The sequence below is a fragment of the Athene noctua genome, chromosome 4, assembly GCF_965140245.1.
Source record: "Athene noctua chromosome 4, bAthNoc1.hap1.1, whole genome shotgun sequence".
NCBI classification, from domain to species: domain Eukaryota; kingdom Metazoa; phylum Chordata; class Aves; order Strigiformes; family Strigidae; genus Athene; species Athene noctua.
Window position 1 is genome coordinate 2,275,487 of NC_134040.1, and position 17,913 is coordinate 2,293,399.

General features: G+C 51.0%; 2 protein-coding genes across 4 annotated transcripts in view; both read left to right on the plus strand.

The window, feature by feature from the left end:
* Window positions 1-4,626, plus strand: part of ALMS1 (ALMS1 centrosome and basal body associated protein) — a 74,403-nt gene extending 69,777 nt beyond the window's left edge. For both annotated transcript variants that reach the window (XM_074904250.1, XM_074904251.1), the window contains exon 19: window positions 4,158-4,626. In XM_074904250.1, coding sequence (XP_074760351.1) covers window positions 4,158-4,202 — 45 coding nt within the window. In that variant the 3' untranslated portion in view covers window positions 4,203-4,626. The remainder of the gene's footprint in view (window positions 1-4,157) is intronic.
* Window positions 4,627-11,462: 6,836 nt separating this feature from the next.
* The window catches only part of ADAM33 (ADAM metallopeptidase domain 33), a 30,096-nt gene continuing 23,645 nt past the window's right edge, over window positions 11,463-17,913 (plus strand). The window contains exons 1-2 of one of the 2 annotated variants that reach the window (XM_074904252.1): window positions 11,463-11,630; window positions 14,333-14,415. In XM_074904252.1, the coding sequence (XP_074760353.1) occupies window positions 11,495-11,630; window positions 14,333-14,415 (219 nt within the window). In that variant the 5' untranslated portion in view covers window positions 11,463-11,494. Of the gene's footprint in view, window positions 11,631-12,665; window positions 14,031-14,332; window positions 14,416-17,913 lie in introns of those variants that run through there. The other variant, XM_074904253.1, reaches the window with a different exon arrangement.

Below are 17,913 nucleotides of genomic sequence, written 5' to 3' on the forward strand. Positions count from 1 at the left end.
TTTGTGAACTGCCGATGTAGAGTAGCAGATCAGTACTCTGGAGTAGATCTGAGTCTTGTTTTAATTGCAGTCACCTAGGGGAGCCTTATTGTGCCTCATACAAACCTAAGAGGGAACAGTTCCTTCCAAGATCATTTGGCATATATCCAGACAAAGCTTGGGAAAGGAGCAGGAGGCAGAGAGCCGAGGGTCCTGCTCAAGTTTGTGTGGGGGTCAGTGGTGGAGCCGGCTGTAGTACTCGTATCCTCTGACTTAGTGACGTGACCTGTCCCTAAAGAAACTTTTGTCCTTCACTCTTTGGATTTTGATGCTAGAACTGATCATCTTGATGGGGAAAAGATCTACTCATGCCCCAGCCACTCCAGGGTGCAGCTTAGTAGGTGAAAGTGCATGCTCAGGCACTCTGTTCGGGAGAGTCCGAGGCTTACGCTCCTATTTTCTCGCCTGACTTTGCGCGGTGCAAATGGTAATTCCTGACAGAGGAGCACTAATGAAACTGCAGGTGGGGATGTTTTAAACTGCAGATGGGGATGTCTTGAACTCCCAGACCGGTGGGCTTAGAGAAGGAGAGTCCGAGCACTTATTCTCCTCTCCCAGCACCTGTGGCTGAGCACTGTCTTAAGAGTGAAGTGTGCTTATATCCTAAATTTATCACATCAAATGTGATGTAATGTGGCCCTGGGACACTGGTTGCTTCTATTTCTGTCACTGATACCGGAGGAGTAGACATGTAAAAGTAAAACTAGGTGTACACCTCCCTAGTAGCAGTGCTGCTGGCTCTGAGGATGGCATTGCCTAGCAGTGCAGCGTGTGTGCCATCTCTACAGGGCGTTGAGGGCTCACAGGTTAGGGGTGATTAAAATTTGGGGAAGGAAGCAATGAATTAAACATGTACACTGCCAGTCAGAGAGGGACCTGGGGAGTGATTGCCAGCCGGCTGAACAGGAGCCAGCAGTGTGCCCAGGGGGCCAAGGAGGCCAGTGGCATCCTGGCTTGTGTCAGCACTGGCGTGGCCAGCAGGGACAGGGAAGGGATCTGAGCCCTGGGCTCGGCACTGGGGAGGCCGCCCCTCGGGGAGTGGGTTCAGTTCTGGGCCCCTCACCCCAAAAAGGCCATTGAATGACTCGAGCGTGGCCAGAGAAGGGCAACGGAGCTGGGGCAGGGTCTGGAGCACAGGTCTGCTGGGGAGCGGCTGGGGGAACTGGGGGGGTTCAGTCTGGAGCAGAGGAGGCTGAGGGGAGACCTCCTGGCCCTCTGCAACTCCCTGCCAGGAGGGGGCAGAGAGGGGGGATGAGTCTCTGGAGCCAAGGCCCCAGCGCCAGGCCCCGAGGGAATGGCCTCAAGCTGCCCAGGGCAGGGTCAGGCTGGCTCTGAGGAAGGATTTCTGTGCAGAAGGGGCTGTTGGGCGTTGGAATGGGCTGCCCAGGGCAGGGGGGAGTCCCCGGGATCCCTGGAGGGGTTGAAGAGTCGGGCTGAGCCAGCGCTGAGGGATCTGGGGGAGTTGGGAACGGTCAGGGGGAGGGTCATGCTTGGGCTGGAGGAGCTGCAAGAGCTTTTCCAACCTGGATGATTCTGTGATCCATACTCATATCTGTACATACATAAGCACGGGTAAGTGTTGTTGAAGTATCCTCACCCTGGAATTTAAAGGTGTGTTAGCTATAACTACATATTGATGTAATTTGTGGGCCAGTGCTTCAAGAAGAAAAATGAACACCACCTTCTTAGAGATGTCTTGTAAGGAGAAAACAAACAAACTTACTTGTGTGTTTCCCGTGTGAGCTACTGTGTGGGACATACTGCTCTCTGGAGGCAGCGTGTGTCTCGTCGTTAGCTGGAGGGAATCAAGAATAATGATCTTTGTGTCTAGGTTGAGGGATGAGATGCAACTGAGCTTATCTGGCTCAAAATAAGCCCCCGAATTAGTGAAATATATATGAAGAGAATAGATACGAGCAAAATTTCTTTACCTTCACTTGACGGCACCCTCGGAAGGAAACAGCATGGGCTCATATATAACTGGAAACTTACCCAAATCCCTCTGCTAGAAGGCGAATGAGAGCACAGGCATTCCTAATTTTTTGAATCGTTACATACTTTATTAAGACAGCAAAGTTATTTTTGTCACAGGATGCACGTGGGGCTGGGCTGATGTTCTGTCACAGTATGCCTTTGCTTCTGTACTTTTAATTTCAAATAGAGCATAAAATCGTATTGATCAGATAAGGGGATGGTGCATGCCCTTTAATTTTGGAAACTGTGTAGTTGAGACAGTTTTCTGATCTGATGGCAGCATAAATCAGAACTCTTTCAACCCCAGTGAAATGAAAATGAATTTGGTGAGTTTATCAGATGCAAATTTGTTCCGTTCCTGAAGCTTCTCCATTAGATGTAGTAATTTTTATAAATAGGAAGCATGGGAGAAACCTCCATAAAGGGGATAGCGAAATTATTGTTTTATCTATTTCCCTCTATCCCTTAAAAAAGGATAAATATAGCATTCAGGAACACTAAACACTCTTTTGTGTATGGATGGGATGTGTCCTTAGAGCCTATACAAGGTAGGGGCCACAAGGTGTCACTACCCCCAAGGAAAAAGCACATCCTTGGAGAGGTGTGAAACTAAATTGCACTTTACTTGTTGCTTTACAGTAAATCTTTTTGTTAATGTTTGTTTTTCATCCCCTTGGCTACATTTTCCCTCCTCTCAGCGACATGTTAGAGTTTTTTGTTTTGTACCCATTTCCTGGAAATGGAGCAAAGAAGCCAGATAACATCTAATTGCCGTCTGGGTTTGCTGATGAGGTTGCAAAAGGGCCTGCGAGCTGGGAGGACTGATCAGAGGTTTTGTGATGTGAGACGTTTTGAGCCCTTCTGAGGCTTCGTGAAGTACTGAGGGCAGATTCCACACTGAGATTCGTGTCAGCAGCTTTGCTTTTTCTATGTCTGTGTGTAAGCAGAGTATATTCTGTGCTGGTTTATGCACTATATATGTGTATGTAGCGTGTACACACACACTGCATACTCTGCGTTCGTATAACTAGCTGAGCCGTGTCTCGCCTTCATCTGTGTGATGCAGAAGGTCTCCTCAGGTAATGGCTGTATCATTCCCACTGCTCTTAGTAATACATGAATTACCCAAAGCTTTTCCTTTATCCTCCACTCCTCTAAAGCCACGTAATGTGTATTCCACACTTCACAGCGTCAGCGATCTGCTGGCTGAGCTGGCAGAGTGATGAGGGTTGCCCATCACTGTAAGAGCAGGTCGCTGGGGAAGAACACCCTAACAGAGCCACCATTAGCAGTGCTTTCTAAAGATACTCAGAGTCTGGTGCGATTTGTGACCAAGGGGCTTTGAATCCATCTTTGCATTGGTGGGTTTGTTTTGTTTTGTTTTGTTTTTTCCTTTCATGAATTTCTCCACTTGCTTCATCTGGTGTTCACAGCACCGCAGGGCAGAGTTCCACAGTTTAACTGCACAGGGCGGTGACTCTTTAAAGAGTATTCTGTGGGTTTTTTGGTTTTGCTTCCTTAAAATCTTCTACCAGTTATTTTATACAGTGCCTCCCCAGATTATTTTTTGAACAGTCTGCAAATAATGTTACTTTTCACCTGCTTCAGGCTGCTTAGGATTGTACAGACTTTCCTCTCTTCCGCTCCAGTCATGGCTCATCCCTCCCACTGTGGTGAAGAGTCCTAATTTATTCAGTTGTTTATTGTAGAAAACACCTGCTGTACCTTCCACTATGCTTGTTACTCCTCTCCGTCTACTTTTCCCTGTGTCCTTTCATAAATGTGTCGCAATCTGGGGAACACATGACTCCCAGAAGTCTGGATTCAGAAGGTGAAGGGAGAGATGTGCATCATGTCTTAAGGAAACAATCTGTCAGCCAAGGTCAAGATGTATTCTGACTCTTTAGACTCGTTCCTCACCACTTCCACAGCAGCCAGCCCGGGGTATCCTGGTGGTTTTCATACTCATGAGTGAGAAAAAACGAGGCTGCTTTATCTGTCCTAAAAGGTAATAATAGCTTTTTCTTAGTGTTCTATTACTCCTTGATATTCTGTTCAGAAAACTTACTAACAATAACCTCACGCTTAGCTTTTTTAATTTTTAGACAAATAATACTTATATCTCTCGCTTTGTTATCTTTCAGAAAATCACCAACCGTGTCTTGGGGAGGAAGGTTCCTTGGAACTGATAGAGATCTCCTGTTCAAACGAAGGTGTATTGTGCTTAGCAGACTTGCAGCGTAAAGGAGATTGTGAGATGTGAAAAAAATAACGCAGTAAATACTTGTGCGGTGTACGTTTTGTGGTGTTCAGTTGTGTTATTTTTGTACTAATACAATCTTGCCCTATTTAAGAATCAGTGATTTGATATGAATGTCAGGTTTTAAAATAAATGGCTGGGTTTTGTAGTGATGTTATGCACTTCCAATGTAAACATAGTTTGGAACTACTTGGTTCACGATGTATTTATAATGACCTGATTGAAATAGCAGTTTTATATTTTTATTTTAAATTGGATTTAACAATGATTTTTTTTTTAAATTTTCTATTTCAATGTAGAAATCTTGTAAAGTTTTTACTGCAAGAACCCTTTAAATAAATAACATCAGATCATTTTGTAGTAACTGTTGCAGCAATCATGACATGTATTTTCACTGTCCATATGGGCAACATCTAAAGGAACCAGGTCACGATCACCTCTTTCTCAACACAGAACTTAAGAACTTCCAAGGTAAGGATAATGGCCGTTTAAACTGGACGTTGTTAGCACTAAGAGTGGAGGATTTGTGACTTCACTGAGCTTTCGCTTGGTTAGCTGTCTTTCTGTATGAACCAGGAGAGTCTAATCAGAGAAATGTTTTATGATACTGGGAATTTTTAAGCCTTGCCTGTAAGAGTCCCCTTCACTTCATTAGAGGCTTGCATTCTGACAGGATACTTGGTTATACACGTAACTAGCATCACAGTGGCAAAAGATGAAATATAAAGGTTGTGGTTCTTGATGATAGAAGCCTGAAGTCTAAGTTTCATGTGCTTATCACAATGTGGTTAATATATCTTTTCCTGTTTGTACATCATCTGAAAACTAAGTGGGTGTGAACAGTGGTTTCCTATTTTCTGTGCTTCAGGTGTTCATAGTAATTTAGTTCAAGGAAAAGCTGTAACAGTAAATGTGATTCTGCAAATGTGATTCTGCAGTCGGTGAGGCACAACTCGGAGATTTTGACCTCATGTCTTCACTAAGAGTTTCATAAAACTGTTTCACCCCTTGGCTAAGCCATCCAGCGGTGGCTACAGTCCAGCTCTGCCAGATACCCTTGGAGTTCGCATTGGGGTGTAATGAATCAAACCTCCAAATAAAGGGAAATAATGTGATTCCCTTGAAGGTCAGTAGAACTACACTGAATTACACTAGACAAAGATTTGGCACAGTATTTTTCCCACTGTGTCCTGCGCTGGTGGTACCACATGCTGCTCAAGCAGCTGTCAGACCTGCTGCAGAGTGTGAGAATAGATCCAGGTGTAAAATTTGTGGTTTACCTGGATATACTCATCAGAATAACGTGTAAAAAAAAAAACAAAAACAAAAAACAAAAAAACCAACCTAGCCACCACAAAACCATGATCTGGTATGTTGGAAGGCATAGCTGGTCTGGTCTTGGAAATCTGAAGTTAAAAGTACAAGTTAAAAATAATACAGTTTCACATGGCTGTGATAAATCAGCTCAGAGAATGACTTATCTCCTCAGAGCTTTCCACTTTTCAAAGTCTCTTTTTACCTATTTGCTCCTTCCACTCTCATGTCCTTGAGATCAATTTGGATGCAGGTTGCTGCTTTCCCTTTCCAAGCGCTCTTCAGGGGCTGAAAAGCAGCTTTGTAGTTGCTGAAGCAGAAGGTGCTAAAACTTGCTGCTGCTGCTGTTTCTCGTGCGGTTCTCTGATATACATATGAATAGGCTTGTTCCTTGCCACAAGAAATTCAGTTGTGTTGGAGTCACGACAAGATCTTGCCTCACTGAGTGCTCATTTAAAGCCAGTTAGCTTCTTAAATACGCTTTTAAGCTTTCAACTGATGAAAAAAACAAAGAGAGTTTGAGGGCCCTGCTGATGCCTCAGGGGATTCTTGGAACTCTTCTTACAGTGAGATAACACAGCCCGTGGTTGTTTTTATTTAAACGTCCGCAGTGTGCCTGCTTGGTGCTCCCTAACAAAAAGCAGAGAGGCCAGTAATCAAGCGCACTGCAAATCAAATAAAGGTAGAGGCAGGTCCATATCAACTACTTAAAGCACCCATCCTCATCGAAGTAGAGAACTACACATTGTAAAACCTGTCAAAACAAAGGAAGAGCTGGCTGCATTTTTTTTTTTTTTGTTTTACCGCGCTTAAAAATGGTTACTAACTACCAAAGTAATGACAGTGGCTGTCGTTCTGTGAGTTGTTAGAGTTGCACCTTGAGAGATTTAGCAGCTGTAATTCCTCATTTGGTAATAATATTGCAGGGTTTCCCTTTGCTAAGGGAGAAGCATTTGCTTCTGCTAAACACTTTCGGTTTGGGCACGCTTTGATAGATCACAGTGTGTGATCTGAAAATTGTGCTTGGATGTATCACGCTGGTCTCGGGCTGCACAAAGCGTTTACATTCTGCTTTCTGAAATGTTGGAAAGCAAACATTCTCTTCGCGCACACAGGGGAGAAAATGAAGGTTTTGTAGAGGAACACTATGAGATTGTCTGACTTTTCTCCGCAGAGGAGCAAGCACCCGCAATTCCAGGTGAAATTGGGAGGAGCTGAAGCTTCTCAGAACTTCTGAAAATGAGATTCTGCGTGGCCAGGTTTAAAGGAGGCAGGTCTCCTCCTCAGCCCCGTGCTCCAGCAGCGTTACCATCCGGCCTTCTCTTGATTTCTTCATGAGGGATGTAGTGAAGCTGACTCGCACCCATTCCATTTCCATTCCCTGTCATCAGGTCAGATAAAGCTTGTGCTGGGGCAAAGCCTCCACTGTTTATAGTTCTGATGGAAGGAGGCTGCTGACATCTGGAGTCATTGGTTCCAACACGCAAAACTTGTTTCCAAAAACTCAGGAAATTATGCTTGTCTTGTGTGGATTCCAGAGTGGAGTCATCTCTTCTTAATCCACTGCTACACAGAGACTTTTAGGGTAAGTTCTGCAAATCTTTGACACTGTAAAGAGGGCAGAACTATTTTTATTTTTAACCCTCCAGGAACGGGCTTTTGTTCTTAGTTAATCAGAAACGATCTTTGATCAGCATTTGATTATTGTGTAGATGCCAGATGCCTGTTTGAGGCTCACCAAAAGGCCAGCTATGGTAGTTGCTGACTCAAAAACTGGGGACGGGCAGCACGGTTGTCTGTTGTCTCTAGAAACTGAAAGCCGCTTTGATCACTGTTCCTTTGTACCTTGTTCATCATCACGTCAATACACTGGCTGGGCTTTGGCTTTGACTTGCCTGTAGATGTCTACAAACTGAACGTGAGGTGGGAAGTGTGGTGGATGCGGACAAGGCAAGGAAGTGGCAGGGAAAAGGGGTGTAAAAAGCCACCTTAAGCTTTGAAAAGTTCCTTTTTTTAAAACAAGAGGCTCGGTTGCCCTCCAGAAGCACCTTCCATGTCCTCTTTCATGACCATTTCCACTAGTTCTACATTTTATGCTGTAAATTCCATCCTGACGGAGCTTTTAAAATAACATGGTAAGTCCTCTGGTTCTTGGAGAATGTTTTTGGGGCCCTTTCTACAGAGAACCATCCCCAAGTTAGAGATATACCACATCAGGCAGTGGATGTTGTTTGGGACACGTTCTCTCATTGCTGGCAACTGGAAAGATCACCATGGAAACCAAGTGCGAGGATGATGTAAAAATATAGTTGAAATGCACAATTTCCTTGGAAGTAGAAATTCCCTACAGAATATAGTCGTGTCACTGTACATCTGTCTAGATGTAGCCTAGTCTGGGGTGGTTGACTCCTGGAGGATGCTTCCCAGAAGGACTTTTGCTCTTCGCTGCTGCCGTGGTGGATTCATTAGTGGTTGTGCCTGTGGGAGAACACAACTGAATGGAGAGGAGGAGACTGAAGAAAGATTTGCCCCGTGCGAAAGCAGGCAAGCTAATGTCTTCTGCTTACCCGTGAGAGCATCCTGGTTTATACTTCACTTTTCCTGAAACAATGCCCTAATGAAGAAATGACTTCCTGGCTGCCTGTTCGTTAGTCCAGATCAAACTTTAATCCGGTAAAGAAGATCTTAATATATCACTTCCCTTATGCTGCATTTATTAGTTGTCCAGCTGGGTGGCTGTACTTCTGCAAAGCTTAAAAGTGTAACGTGAAGTCATTGGACATCCTTCTCATAGGCTTGGGGAAAGAATTTGGCTGAACTGCTGTAAATGGAAAAGTCACGATTCTTTCACACAAGCAAGGTTTGAAAGTCAAACTTTTATTAATATTTTTCTCCCTACATCAGCAGATAAACTGAGTTCTCCAGGCCAAATTAGACCCTGCGGGAGGGTGAATGACCTCTGCATGACAAATGAAAGCCACGTTGATTAATACACTTCTGGAAGGCACTCAAATTCCACGGTGATGAGGACAGTTGTGAGGTCTTGATAGGGGAGAAGTTTGGGTTTAATACAATCTAATTTTACTCATGTGCTGCAGCCCTGTCGCTTTCTAGCTTTATCAGAAGCTACTTCAAACTCGTCTTCATGATGTAAAAGAGAGACTCCAGCTCCTTTCCCCAAAGTTGTGTTGGCTCCCCTACCCGAATTCGATTTGGTACTTCCCATGAATCACCCTGCTGCCGGAGGCTCGCTGCTGGCCACTGCCCAGGCTTGTTGAGTCATCTGCTGAGTAGCCAGCCTTGACCTTCCTCCGGAGATGGGTAAGTCTCTTTGGACTCTGCGACTCACCGGTTGGATCTGGAGGAAGTAGTGTGCCAGCTACACTCCGTGGCCTCCTGAACAAGGAGTTGAGTTCCTGTGGCACTGTGTGCAGACCAAATACTCATTTTAATAGGAGGTGATGTGAAATTTGGCCTAAGGAGACTTTTTTTTTTTTTAGGTCTATCAGGGCACGGGTTTTTACCGATGATACAGAGCTGTTTTACTGCACTACAGCTGTCCTTGTCCTTTGCAGAAGGACCTGTCACAGGCTCAGAGTGATGGCACTTGTGCTGATGAGGCAGTGGTGGAAGACCCAAAGTGTGGGTGCCCTGAGCACACCTCGTGTGCTCGTCTGCTCCGCGTGCTGGTTGTCTCTCTCACGACTCTGAAGAGCGAGTGCCTGGGAGGACAGAAGCACCCTGAAAATAGATACAGAGGGGCTCTCCGTGTCTTTAATTCCATGTTGTGAGCGTTTCCCCGCCCCTGCTTCACACGTGCTGCTCTTGGCTTAGGCTGGGACACAGAAATCCCTGGTCTTGGGCTCAGCTGCCAGGCTGTGTGACCCAGCTGCAGCCCGTGGTCGGGTGCCACGGCCTCTGTTGGCTTTTGTCAGCAGAGGGATCGAGTGATGGAGGCAGGGGGAAGAACGCCTGTTCCTTTGCACAAAAACCCCTTTTATAAGCTGCTCTGGATAACCACCAGCCGTTGCCATCCCCAGCCCCGTGGAGGGCCACGTACTCCACGGCCAGCAGCAAGCAGACATCTGCCTTCACCGAGCCTCGAGACTGTGCTACATTCAGTACTTCGAGCTGGTTGAGAGAGTGAAGGAATGAGGAAAAATGTCACGTAATGTAGTAATGGTGAAGCTAGGCTGGGATTGATGGGCTGCCAGGGGAAGGCTGGAGCCTGTTGCCTGCCCTGGGTTTCCTCATTCTACTCCATCCCAGCCCCTGGCTCACCCCTCCGCGGCAGTCCTGGCCACCAACTGCCCTTTCTTGGAAAGACTTTTCACGGCTCTCTGCAGCCCTGTGCAGCCTCGTCCCTCCGGACGTTGCTGCTGATGGTTTCCTGATGGCTGAAAGCCCCGTCATGCATCTGAAATCTCGCCCAGTTGTGTGCCAGGCTGCTGATTTACAGCAGCTCTACACCGCTTCCACCGAGCTGCCTGGATCCCAGAAGGGACAGCAATGCCCTCTGTTTCTCACCACACTTCCACAGCTTTTTTTTTTTTTTTAGGAGTGACTTTATTTTTTGCAGCGTTTGGCCTCTCGTGGAAGTGGCAGGACCTGCACAGCCCCTCAGTGGTGAGCTTTAGCAGGAGACCACCTTCAACTTCAGCGAGTCATTCCTGATGCGCTGCAGAGCTGGACCCAGGAACGCTGGAAGATTCTTGGGAGAGGTAGTGGTGAGAGTGAGATGTTGCTAAATGCCATTAACCCACCTGAAAAACGCTGTGTCCGAGGCTAACGGGGAACGCTCATTAGCACTGTCCAGATGTTTGCATCTGCTGCTTGCGTGTGTTTGAGTGCCAGGAGGGCTCCCACCACGCTCCTGCAGCCACGGCTGTGCCATTTCCATTTGCCCTTTGTGCTGGGAAACCCCAGAAAAGTCCCCTGTCCCTTCCTCTTCCAAAATGTCACCTTGAGCAGGTGTGTCCAGAGTGCCTGGAGCCCTTTGGGTAGGTCTGTCCCCGTTTTTAGAGTAAAATAATTCAAAAAGCTTTCATTATTAGCATTAATCAATATTATTAGGGCTTCAATAACTATTGGTGAATCCTCACCCTGACTTTAGGCGGAGAGTTGGGTGACCCCAGGAAGGGCCTGGAAAGGGTCGAAGCAGAGCGGGGATGGTGCGGTGTGTGTGGAAGAGGGAAAGTGAGTGGCACCCCCTCACTGTATGGGGCCCTGAGCTGTGCCACCCCCCCTGCTTTGAGGGGGCTGGATGCTGGCACCCATCTGTTAGAAAAAAAAAAAAAAATTATTATTAATAATAATAATAATGATTAAAAAAACCCGTGGAGCGTGTTGGGTGCAGAGGTGGCTCTGGGCTCATCCATCCTGCTGGGATGGAGGGGGTTATTTCATTGCCTTTTTTTGTCCCCCCTCTTCCTTCCTTGTGCAGGCAGCCTGTCGTACCCTCCTGGAGAAAAGGGGGTGAAGCAGCGGGGGGGACCCCGGGGGGGGAGTAGGCGGCTGCCGGCCCCGCTGCAGCGGGATGCCCCGGCGGGGGGAGCCTGGGAGCCGCCTTCTCCTCCCGTCTGGTTTTCATTAAGCGGCCCGGCTGGGCCAAGAAACACAGCAATAAATAAAAGCGAACAATGCCGTCCCCCCCCCTTCCCTCCTCCTCCTCCTCCTCCTCCTCCTCCTCCTCCTCCTCCTCCTCCCTCCCGCCGCCCAGCCCGGATCCAGCCGGGCGCCTGGGAACGGGGGCTCCGGCCGCCGGGGCGAGCGGGACCGGCTGGAGGGCGAGTGAATGGGGCTGGGGGGGGGAAACCGGGCGGAGGGGAGGGGACCCGAGAGGATAAGAGGGGAAGGGAGGGCGGGCGGCGGCGAGCAGAGACGGTGACAGCCCCGGGGAGCGCCGGCATGGCCGGGCGGCCCCCCCGCAAACCCTGCGGCCGCGGGGGCTCGGCTGCTGTTTGGGGGAGCCGCATCCTTTTGTTGGGGTGGTGGTTGCTGCTGCTGCTGCTCCCCGGGCGGGGGGATGCTGCCGGACCGCGAGGTAAGGAGGAGGGGGGGGGTACCCCGGGGTGCGGGGGGGGTACCCCGGTTTTTGCAGGGGAAGAATGGATGGGGGGGGGGTGTCTCTGGACTAGAAGCAGGGGGGGGAAGGCAGCGGGCAACGCTCCCTCCCTTCACCCCCATCGCCCCGCAGGGCGGGGATGTGCCCCCCAAATCCCCCCCTCTCGGAGTGTCCCCCAAAAGCCCAGCGCTGTCAGGGCTCTGCGCTCTGACTCTACATGGGCTGCTTGGGATGGGAGGGCTGGCACCAGCCGGCCCCCCTCCCGAGACAGGGGCTGGATTCGGCCCCTCACACCCCCCCGCTCCCCCGGCACCCCCCGAAGGGCAGAGACACCCCTCGTGTCCCCATCCCGCACCTCCCTTGGGTCCCCGCACCCATCCCAGCTGCGGGCGGTGGCACCTTGAAAGGCGGCGGCTTGTGCTGCCGAGGTATGTTTTGGGGTGAAACTGGCTTTTTTCTGTTGTTGAGGAAGTCCGTTATTTTCCCCAGCGGTTCCTATCACTTTTCAAATAGGAGGAATAGGGGGGCTGCCAGGTTGGGTTCAGCCTCTTTTCTCCATCCCTAATTCTTTCCACAACCCCACCAGGAAGCCGGGGCTGATGCTTCTCCACGCAAAGCACCGTTTTTATTATTATTTTATTTTATTTTCGAGCTTTGCTGGGTTCGCTGCTGCAAATAAGTTTTCCAGCCACTCCAAGAGAAACCCGTGCGAGCCGGGGAGCTGGGAGAGGAACGGGGAGGGTGGTGGGAGCCAGAAACCTCTGTTTGGATTTAAAGAGGAGAGGAAGAGCGGACCGGGAAAGCTGCCGGTTGGAGCCTGGGCACGGCGGGGCTCATCGCTGGGCTCGGACATCCCCGGCAGCGATGGTGTGAACATCTCAAAGCAGCTGGGAATAAGCGTGTTTTCCCCGAGAAAAAAAAAAAAAAAAAAAAAAAAGGGGCGTAGGGTGGGGGGAAGGGGGATGGGGAACCCCCTCTGCACTACATTTGAGTTTGACTTAGTTTTTTCAAGCCCTGTCTCATGCTCTGAGTGTCTCTGATTCCCAGCAAAAGTTATAGTCAAAACAGGGAGAAGCTTAATCTAATAACCAAGAGGTTTTTACAACGTGGCCCAAAGCCCAGCCCAGTAATCCCTGCAGAACGGCTGCCCCTCGCCTCCCATCCTCTCCCCAGACAGCGTGGGAGAAAGACGGGCTCTGCAGCGAGCTGGGAGAGGCAGTGGCCATCTCTCTCTGAAGAAAAAAAAAAAAAAAAAAAATCTGTTTTTTTTTCCCCCTTTCTGTGAAACGGGAAGGCAGCAAACCCCACCAGAGCCTCTCACCCTGCGTGGCTGAATGCAAGGCGCATTGCAGCCGTGCCTCAGTTTCACCACCAGAAAATGAGGCTTAGGTAGGGCTGGGGGGTTGGAGGGCCTGGCTAAGGCTTTCGGAGGAGGTGAGGAGAGGGAAACTGGGCTCCTGCCACCACCTTATCAGATTCCGGGAATAACTGCAGATTACATGCTATATATAATGAAAGTTGATTAAATGCCACTGTGTGATAGCGCCGGGCACGTCCCGGGGCCTGCTGGGACGGATGTGGCTGGGCTGGGTAGCTCAGTCACGTTAAACACTCACTCTGCAATTCCCAACAACTCCATCTTTTTTGCTTTTTACATTTCAATAACTTTGTCTTTCCTTAAGCCAAATCCCCCTAGATCATTGCACGGGGAACCAAAACAAGCATTATAAAATTATAAAGCCAATCAGCCCTGTTATTCCACTCCCTTAGTAAATAACTTTCCCCTTTGCTGGGGAAGGTTACTAGATCTGAGCTTTCACTGACAACATTTGGCTTGGCAAAGTGGTCCAAGTCTTGACATTTTCGCTAGACTTCATCCCCTCTCTGCAGCATCTTCAGAGTTTTATTTGTTTTTTTCCTGTTGTTGTCCAGGCTGAAGTCATCAGTAGCTGCTCCCTCTGCTGCAATCAAATGCAGCCACATTGTTTTGGGGAAAAAAATAAATCTTAGAAAGTCTGCCTGTCACTAATTGAGCCAAGGAATCGCTTGTACTGCTCTTTTAGCTCCTCTGCTCGAGCCCAGCTCTGGCTGGAAAGATGATGGCTCGATTTCTGGGTGATCGAACCACGCTTCCCCATCCCGTAAATGACGACAATCAATGGTGTAAAAGCAGAAAGCCAAAAAAAAAAAAAAGGCTTGTGTAATTCAGGAGAGATAGAGCAGGCAGGAGGCTGTGCTGCTGCCCGCACAGCCCCTGCCCTCGCCCCGTGATGGGGTGTTCTGGGGGTGCTCCTTGGGGTTTGTCTGGACTGGTTGGTGACAGTGGGGATGTGAGCGGGGCCAGGGTGGTGCCACCCATGTGCTGGCTGCTTCTCCAGGGTGAGTTTCAGGGGATTTAGGCCACTGCTTTGGGACCTGGGTGGGCAGCAATGCTCCTGGGAGGCTTCCAGGAGTGAGGCTGGGCCGGTGATGAGGGTGCTGGCTTGGGGAGGGGGTGATGCTTTGGCATCGTGCTGATGTCCGTCCCCCAGAAACACCCAAGAGGTGGCCCTGGGTGTTGGTCAGAGTCCTCAGCTCTGTCCCTTCCTCCCATTTCACTCCTGGTGTGGCTGCGGAGGAGCTCCCACTCCTGGGGGCTTGCAAGGTCTGTTCATGTGCTCACCAGGTCTTCTCTTGTCCAGGGCCGCCATCCCATGGAGAGCGGGTCACCCCACACTGGCTCCTCAGGGGTCGTACCAGACGAGCCGTCAGTCTGGATGAAAAGGTAAAGGTGGGGATGGTTCCTCCCCTGGGCACCACGCGGCCGGGTCCTGCACCTCGAGGTCTTCATGGTGGGGCTCGGATGAGAGTTTGAGTTTCAGGTCCTGTGTCAGGCTGTCAGATGATGGACCCATCACCTTGTTCACATGGGGGATACAACAGTGGGTTAATTAAGTGTGACCTTAACTGTTGGGCAGTAGGAAGGATGGCCAAGAGCTGTGGGGTGAGCAGAAAGGAGATGGGCAGTTTAGAAGGAGGAGGTGCAGCTAATTTCTCACAGTGCTGGTTTGGCTGGGATGGGCGGACCAGCAGTACTAGCTAAAGGGAAGGTGCTGAGGGATTTAAGAGCAATGTCCTTGGGAGGACTGCGGAGAAGCCGGCTTCAGGCTGCAGGGAGGAGAGGACATCTCTTCTGAAGGCTGCTCCGCTGGCCTGTTGCGCCCTCCCTGCCACCCCCAGTGCTTCCAAACCACTTGATGAGGTGCTTGTCATGACCCTTGCCTGGATTTTGGCACCTTGCCCGACTCTGGGGTTAAACAGCTCTGCAGCTGCCCGTCGGTCACAGCAGCTGGTCATACCCAGCAGCTGGAGGGGCTCTGGGGGCTGCGGTCTCCTTCAGGGTGGATCAAATCGCTTCCCAGCACAACAAGCACCGATGTGGATGGTTGCGGGAAACCGTCGGGTTTTGGGGATGAGCAGATTTGCTGCTGAGAAGACTCAGTGCTGGGAGGTGACCTCCTCTGGTGGCATCTCCCTGGAGCAGGGGCTGAGGACACAGCTCTGAAGCCACCTGAGGTGCCTCCAAGCGAGGCCTCCTTGCTCCAGGCAGGAGATACCAAAGGTGGAGTCAACCCCACCTCCCAGTTTGTGCTGCTCTGACTCCTCCGAGGGGCTGGACAGTGCCTTTTCCCAGGGGAATCGGGAGCATCGCTCCCATTGGTGCTGGCTGCTGGGAATTGTGCTTCTCCGGTAGCTGAAACAGCCCATCGCGTTGGGGATGCTGTGGTCAGCCTGCAGAAACGTCCCCTCCCTTTCCAGCAACCCCGGATCGCTCTATATTTAGGTTGGAGGGCACTCGAGACGGGGAACGCGTGGCAGCAGGAGGTTTATTTATACTTTTGCTCACACCCCGCTGCCCAAAATTGTGCTGGGTGGGTGCAAATCCGTGTGACGGGGGATGTGGGGCTGGGACGGCCACTGGCCAGGGTCAGGGTGGCTGGGAAGGTCCCGACGTGTTTTCTAGCATCTGCTCTGCCTCCGCTGGCTCCAGCCAGCCCGAAACAAGGAGGCTCCTGTTCCTTGGAGAGGGCGGAAGGCCGGAGAGGGAGGGTGGTCGCAGCCGGGAGCGGGGAGGCTTCAAGGGGGCAGGATGGTGGCAACCAAAGGACAGGGTAGGGGTGAGCGGGCTCCCCAGCCCTTTTTTGCCCTGGTAGCGCTGATGTGTGTATTTTTAGGATCAATCTAGTCCACCCCATCCCCGCCCCGTCTCTTTCTGCCCTCTAGCAAAGATCCTGGAAATAAATACAGCCATGTGATTGCCGCCAGCCTGCTCTGTCTGTCTGGGCAGGGCTGGCTTTCGGGGCGGGAGTCTGGCCCGAAGGAGACAACATCCGAGCGTGTGAAATGATGGGTTCAAGCGTGGTGACAGCCCTGAGGCTCCTCCGTCCTGTCCCCGGGGGCTGCTCCTCTGTGCAGCGGGTGGGATGCTGCGGGGTGGCCCCTGTCACTGTCCTGGGGGACATCACCACGTCTCCTTTCCCTCCTCCTGGAGGAGCAAGGTTGAGCCAGGGGGATGATGATGAGGAGGAGGATGGTGGTGGCGGCCCTGCAGACCCATCGTGTGTGGGCTGGCATGGCGCTGGGGGGGGCCAGACCCTGCCTCCCCCCTCTACACCCTCCTCTCTCCTATTGTTCGGGGCTGAACTCCCTGTGGGCTCGACGGCTCCCGACACACATGGAAGCGATTCTGGAGAGGCCGGGGAGGAGGTCGTGGGGACCCTGATTGCAAACAGCTCCCTCGCTGCTACCGGCTTGAGGTGGGATCCTACCCCACTGCTACTGGCATCCTCCTCCTCCCACTCCTTTCTCCCAGCTCAGGGCACAGAGTGAAAGCTCCTGGAGCTGACTGTGGGCTTTTCCAGCCTTTCGGAGCTGGAAATGGAGGTTGGGCCCAGTATCCTGGCCCAGGTATTCCACCAGTATCCAGCCCCATGAGTCCCCTGTTCCCACCCTGGGGACCCGCCCAGCCTGTCATGCTGCCTGTGGTGATCTCTTATTTTTTTTTTCTCAAGTATGGTTTCTCACTGCAGTGGTTTTAAACTGAAAGAAAACACCTTTAGACTGGACATAAGGAAAAAATGTTTTATAATGAGGGGGGTGAGGCCCTGGCACAGGCTGCCCAGAGAAGCTGTGGCTGCCCCCTCCCTGGAAGGGTTCCAGGCCAGGTTGGACGGGGCTTTGGGCAACCTGGGCTGGTGGAAGGTCAACCCATGGCAGGGGGGTGGGACAGGATGATCTTTGAGGTCCCTTCCAAGCCAAACCTGTCTGAGATTCTATTCATCACAAGGGCTGAGGAACACCCAGGCAGAGGAGCCCCTCAACCCCCTGGCTCCCTGTCCCTGTGTGGGAACACACCTTGGCATGGATGGAGCATCCTTCCACCCACTGCTTCCCCCCACACCACATCCGCTGGGTCCCTGGAGCAGCCAGTGTCTCCCTGTCCCGGGGGTGGGACATGGTCATCCCCTTCCTCCTTGCTGACTAACGCTTGGAGCATCCCCTCGTGTCACAGCCAGGGTGTGATACCCCAGGCCCCTCCCTGGGAAGCATCACATAGTGTGGGGTCACAGCCCTGCTCCAGAGGAGGAAGGGAGGAGAAAGGGAGGAGAGGGCTTGGGGCGGGCTGCAGGTGCTGAGGATACGCATTCCCACAGTCTGTTTCCTGCAGGGAAGCCCTTTTCCCTTTGCAAGGTGTGGCAGGACTGACAAAACCCTGATGTGGTCCCTGAGCCAACTTGGCTTCAAAGTAACCAAAATCCTGCCTCTGCCTCCGGGGCCTGGATTGCCCTGGTTCCCCCAGCTGCCCTGGAGCTGCCTGCCCCCAGGATTCTTTTCCAGCGAGCAACTCGGAGTGAGAGGCTTGTCCTTGAGGTCTTGGATCCTGATCCGATGTGTATTTAGGACAAGGCAGTCCCCAGCCTGTGTTCTTCAAACCTTAACTCTGCTGCTCAGATCCAGCTGCCTGGGGAGGACCTGGCTCAGCCATGATGCTCCAGCTGCAAAACCCATCACCAAATCCTCTACGGAGCATCTCCTGGTACCTCCGATCCCCGTCTTCCTCCTTACATCCAGGCTTGCGTGTGCTTACTTAGGAAACCAGGGCTTATGGGACCTGCCCGAGCAGATGGCTGGGCTGTGATTTGAGCTTGGCTTTTGGATTTTGGCTTAACTAGTGATTTCCCAAGGGGCTCAGTGCTCTCTGAGCCCGGTTCTGGGAGAGCCA